Source organism: Myotis brandtii, unplaced genomic scaffold (genome assembly GCF_000412655.1).
Source record: "Myotis brandtii unplaced genomic scaffold, ASM41265v1 scaffold133, whole genome shotgun sequence".
NCBI classification, from domain to species: domain Eukaryota; kingdom Metazoa; phylum Chordata; class Mammalia; order Chiroptera; family Vespertilionidae; genus Myotis; species Myotis brandtii.
This window is the reverse complement of record NW_005354718.1, coordinates 3421271-3427509: the sequence shown is the minus strand read 5'-3', so window position 1 is coordinate 3427509 and position 6239 is coordinate 3421271. Positions and strand designations below refer to the sequence as shown.

General features: G+C 39.3%; 1 protein-coding gene across 1 annotated transcript in view; it reads right to left on the bottom strand.

Annotated features, from left to right (window-relative positions):
• The window catches only part of HAUS2 (HAUS augmin-like complex, subunit 2), an 18315-nt gene that overhangs the window by 4109 nt on the left and 7967 nt on the right, over positions 1-6239 (bottom strand). The window contains exons 4-6 of the mRNA XM_014534861.1: positions 3700-3792; positions 3262-3331; positions 984-1116 (exon numbers count right to left, since the gene is read on the bottom strand). Of these exons, the coding sequence (XP_014390347.1) occupies positions 984-1116; positions 3262-3331; positions 3700-3792 (296 nt within the window). The remainder of the gene's footprint in view (positions 1-983; positions 1117-3261; positions 3332-3699; positions 3793-6239) is intronic.

Sequence of the window (6239 nt, the reverse complement as noted above, 5' to 3'; positions counted from 1 at the left end):
CCTTGAGGGTTTCTCCACCTCCCCCTGCTCCTGAGGGGCGATCGGGGCCGGCAGCCACCTCTTGCACCTGCTGCTGGCAACAGTCCCACTCACACCCGCTGCTAGCACTGGAGCTGCTGCTCACACCCACTGCCAGCGCCGGTCCCGCTTGCACCTGCAGCCGGTGCCTGAGCCACCACTCGCACCTGCTGCTGGCATCTGGCGCCAGTCCCAATTACTCAGCACCGTTAGCGGGTGTGAGCAACGGCTGCCAGCCCTGATCGCCTGAGGGCTTCTCCACCTTCTCCTGCTCCTGAGGGGCGACTGGGGCAGCAGCCACCACTCGCATCCCGCTGACGGTGCCAGCCCCAATCGCTCCGCGCCATCAGCCAGTGCCAGTGGGGCCGGCACCGTCTGCACATGGGAGCAGGAGCGGGGCTGCCAGCAGACAGGGGACTGGGGGCCGCAGTGGGAGGGGCCGGGCGGAGGTGCAGAGGATGGGCTGAGACCTGCCCCTGTGCCCACCACAGCCTCATGGCTCACAGTTCCTTTCAAGGTACACGAATTTGTGCACTGGGCCCCCTCGTAATAAATAATAATACAAGAATGAACTCTGTGTTTCCCATACTCACAATTGTAATCCTATTCTTGCCCCACCCTACATAGGCAACATTAATGCAACAATAACTTTACTTCATAGAAAGCAGTCTATATATAATAAACATGATTTTACCTTATTTACTCTATGTTATGGATCTAATTTCTATCATGAAAATCATTATTTATAATTCCCAAAACACTATGAACAAAGGAATACCTTTCTTTTCACCATAACTATACTTTTAAAGCCAAGGATTTTCTTTCTGGTTTAATGTGTCAGCATTAATAATGTTAATAGATACAATCACTAATATATTATTCAATGAATTATGCTATGAAAAAACTACTAGTTTAAACTACCTTCAGAAGACGTGTAACTGCTAATGTCTACTTTTTAGTCTAACCTGTGATAAACTGCTTCAATAGGCAGGTTTTCCTGGCACATGGGTTTCAACAGTCTTTGCCTGAGGGACCTCTTCTCTTTTAGCACTGCTTCCAAATGATTATTCATGCTTTGCAGAGTTTGACACTTTTGAGCTACACAAACCAGAAACAGTAATTATAGTTAGCAATAGGACAAGGAAACATTTTTGTTGTTGTTAATCCTAACTCGAGGATTTTTCCATTGATTTTTAGAGAAAATGGAAAGGAAGGGAGGAGGGAGAGAAAATGAGAGACATTAAACGGTTGCCTCTCGCACACTCCCTGACTGGCTCCAGGGATCAAGCCTGCAACCCAGGTATGTGCCCTTGACCAGGAATAGAACCTGCAACCCTTGAGTGAGAGGGTGGGTGCTCTAACCACTTAGAACACTGACCAGAGCAGGACAAGTACATTTTGAAATCACTAATAAATTCTGCTTTGGTTTGATACAGCCAAAATTATCTCACCATTGCTCTCCTAAATATCTCCCCTTTGCTATTCCTAATATCCAATATCAATTTCATTTTATTTTTTCCTATTGACAACCAAACCCACTGCTAAATCCTGTGTTTTTCAACTCTACTTCTAGTTCAGTTTTTATAGCCAGTGCTACATTCTTCAAATAACATCTCTTTTCCCATCCCTGCCTCTAATACTCTACATAAACATTAAAAAACAAATATTTGTTTTACAAGCTATTTCTGATCATTTCAATATTTGCTCTAGAATTCAGTTAATGGCCTCTTCTTTTAAATTTTTAAAAAAATATATTTTATTGATTTTTTTACAGAAAGGAAGGGAGAGGGATAGAGAGTTAGAAACATCGATGAGAGAGAAACATCGATCAGCTGCCTCCTGCACACCTCCCACTGGGGCTGTGTAAGCAACCAAGGTACATGCCCTTGACTGGAATTGAACCTGGGACCTTTCAGTCCGCAGGCTGACGCTCTATTCACTGAGCCAAACCGGTCAGGGCTAAATTTTTATTTATTTTTCTTATTTATTTTATTTTTTGTTAATCCTCACCTGAGGGGATTTTTTCCATTGATTTTTAGAGAGAGTGGGAGAGAGGGGGAGAGACACACACACAGAGAGAGAGAAGCATTGATGTGAGAGACACATGGACTGGTTGCCTCCTGCACCCGCCCCAACTGGCGCCGGGGATCCTGCCTGCAACTGAGTTATGTGCTCTTGACCGGAATCGAACTCATGACCCTTCAGTCCTCGGGCTGACGCTCTATTCACTGAGCGAAACCAGCTAGGACTTAAATTTTTAACTTTCAAACTTAGAGAAAAGTTTCAAGAATAGTTCATTGAACTCCCATATACATTTCACCTAGAGCCTGTGGTCGACAAACTGGCTCGCGAGCCACATGCGGCTCTTAGGCCCCTTGAGTGTGGCTCTTCCTAAGCCTTAGGAGTACCCTAATTCAGTTAATAACAATGTACCTACCTATATAGTTTAAGTTTAAAAAATTTGGCTCTCAAAAGAAATTTCAATCGTTGTACTGTTGATATTTGGCTCTGTTGACTAATGAGTTTGCCGACCACTGAAGACTCACTTGTAACACTTGGCTACAGCCTCTCTTTTCCTCTTTCTCTCCACACCCTTACAAATATTTTTGCTGACCCATTTGAGTAAGTTGCAGATATCATGACCTCTCACCTCTAAAATGTCAGCATATATATTTCCCATCTCTTATATAATCACAAGTATCAAATTCAGAAAATTTAACATTGACACAATATTAATACAGCCCTTATTCAATATCACCAAGTAGCCCATAAAATGTCAGCATATATATTTCCCATCTCTTATATAACCACAAGTATCAAATTCAGAAAATTTAACATTGGCACAATATTTAATACAGCCCTTATTCAAATATCACCAAGTAGCCCCATAATGTCCTTGACAGCAAAAAAAGTTTTCTAATCAAGTATTCAATCTATGAACACACTGTGATTTAGCTGTCAAGTCCTTTTAGTCCCCTTTAATCTGAAAAGTTTCTCAGCCTTTTTTTGGTTTTTCAAGTTCTCCTAATTTTGAGGAGCTCCTACCTTGGTCACTTTTTATGCAATTTGCACTAGGCAAGCCAACAGGACTTTTGTTTGAACACAGAAATAGAATACTTTGTTAGCTTTGGGGCAATACCTGAAAAAATAATGGTATATCATAATGCCTGGTGCTTATTTAAGGTAATCCAAGAAAAAGTTGAAATTCCAATAATTACCCACCCATTTAACCAAACCACTTACCCAAGAAAGAAGGATGAACAATGTCTGCTGTATCTTTTTCTAGTTTTAGAAGTTCAATCTCCAGGTTTTTCTGCATTAGGAACAAAAATAATATTTACCTCACTCAGAAAAGAGCCTGATTAAAGGATAATCTGTGATAATAACAGACTTTAACCAGGACTATTTAGGGGGAGGAGGATGGAGGATTTGTTATGAGAGCTCAGGTGATGCACTGAAGCTTTTCACATTGGTGTGCAAACCCTGTTGCTGCTTCTGCTACTACTACTACCAACTACTGCTGTTATTATTACAATTTCATTAACAGGAATCTACATAAGTAAACACCTACCCAGTTAAGTACTACAAACTGTTCTAAGTGCAAGAGAATTGCTGTTAGGAACAATTAAGATTTGTTTTCCTGTACTAGAAGTAAAAAGTAAAAAGTTCAACATAATTTACCTGATTGATTTCAGCTTTAATATTTGTGATCTGCTGTAGCCTGGAGAAGTTCACAAAGCAAGGAGTAGATTTCTTAGATATATCTAATATCTCCTAATGGGAAGTAAACAGAGAAAACAGCAGCATGTCACAAAAAGTTTCTACGTGCACTGGAAAAGCATGCCCATGGGTCTAAAACAGTGACGGTGAACTCATTTTTTTTATTGATTTTTCTTTGTTAAATGGCACTTAAATATATAAAATAAATATCAAAAATATAAATCTTTGTTTTACTATGGTTTCAAAAAATTTCTATATGTGACACGGCACCAGAGTTAAGTTAGGGTTTTTCAAAATGTTGACACGCCGAGCTCAAAAGGTTCGCCATCACTGGTCTAAAGTATAAGCATATATTACGTCCATCATTGCCCCTGAAAAAATGCAATACAGAGTACAACAGTAACAATGTTTATTTCCTGTTTTTAAAACCTCCATATCACAAATCATTTGCCCAAATATTTAAAAAATAAGAAAAACAAATGACTTAATCACTTTGTACTATTTCCTAAAGTACAAGGCACAATAGATTTACATTGCTGATAGTTTATTATGGGATTTTAAGGCTGAGGTTGTTGGAGAAATACTCCTATACAAATGACCAAGACCTAGTCTCTTTGACCTTCTTGGAGCTAAAATCAAACATTTCCTCCATCCCTGCCCCCATAGAGTCATTTATCAGATTCATTAAATGACCTTAATTAGCTACAAATCATTCATACTATTTCTTTTCATATTCTTGCTCTCTTAGGTAAAGGAATGTTCTGCCCAGGCATAATTACTCTTCTAAAAAGACTACCCCCTCCTTTTTATCCTTTCATTCTGTTAGACTGCCTCCTTAAATTGCAGGATATCTCAGAATAAGAATATTATCTTGTTCATCTCTTGGCTTCATCCATCATGTTCTGTATCTTCTTCTGCTTTTCTAGAAAGTTAGCAGAGGAAAGAACTTTAGAGATCATGTAGAATAGGGGTTAGGAAACTATAGCCCATGAGCTAAATGCATCCCACTGCCTATTTTTGTACAGCCCATGAGCTAAGAATGGTTTTTATATTTTTCAGTTGTTTGGGGGGGGGGGATCAAAAGAAAAATAATTCTTTTGTGGCATATAACTTCAAATTTTAGAGTCCAGAAATAAAGTTTTATTGGAACTCAACTTCTCTCATTTAATTATTATCTATGGCTACTTTCAGGCTAAAACAGCCCAGTTGCAACCATATAGACCGAAAATCCTCAAATATTTGCTCTCTGGCCCTTCATAGCAAAAGCTTGCTGATTGGTAATAATCAATAAATCAAGATATTTACTGAGATAGGAAATGGAAGACTCAAGAATGAATAAAAAACCTAGTGGTCGAGCGCTGACCTATGAACCAGGAGGTCACAGTTTGATTTCCGGTCAGGGCACATGCCTGGGTTTCCAGCTCGATCCTCAGTGTGGGGTGTGCAGAAGGCAGCTGATCAATGATTGTCTCATTATTGATGTTTCTATCTCTCCCTCTCCATTCCTCTCTGAAATAAAAAAGAAAAGAAAAAAAGAATAAAATGAGCTCTCTGCCATTAATAAGTTCCTGACAGATGGAAAGGAAAAAGTATTCTAGATAAAAAGACTTAACATTATAAATGCTCAATAACTGTGTTAGTAATAACATATATAGGGTGTCCCAAAAAAACATATACACACACTTTGAATAATTATAAAGGCAGTGTTTATTAAAATACATTTCATTTTCAAAATTGAGCCATCAGCTGTTTTACCACACTATGTATACATATCTTTGGGACATCCTGTATGTTCTTCTGTGATTATGCAGAAAACTACATCTCCAAATTAATCTTCACTTTTGACATACAGGGTGTCCCCCCAAAAAATGTATACACACTTTAACAGCTGATAACTCACTAAATTTTCACTCCTTTTCAGGTTTAACTAATTTGAAATAATGGGTGAGGCCAGACTAAGCTTTGAACAAAGAAAATTTATCCTAAAGTGCCACTAGACTTTTTTTTTATGGAGACCCATAAAAGATAAAGTTTACAGTACAAAACTGGCAACATTCAATGAATTGAGGGCACATAAATACCAAACAAAATGATTCTTGATATTTGCGATTTCACCGCTTTGCATTATCAGCAGTACCTGGACCAGAATGGTCATCAGTTTGAAAACAGGCATTGACAAAAAAAAATTACTCATTTCTGTAGATTCTTTTAAATTTTGAAAATGAACTGACTTTATAATCATTCAAAGTGTGTACACATTTTTTTAGGACACCATGTATAACACACATAGAAATGTAAGTGTGGGTAGTATCTATATATATAAAAGGCTAAGTGACCAACCGTCCGACTGGTACATATGACATGCACTGGCAATCCTATATAATCAAAAGATAATATGCAAATTGTCCCCTCGACTGGGAGTTTGACCGGGAGTTTGACCAGGGGGCGAGGCCGGCTGGCCAACTGCCCATGGCCCCTCCCCCTGGCTGGCTCCGCCTCCC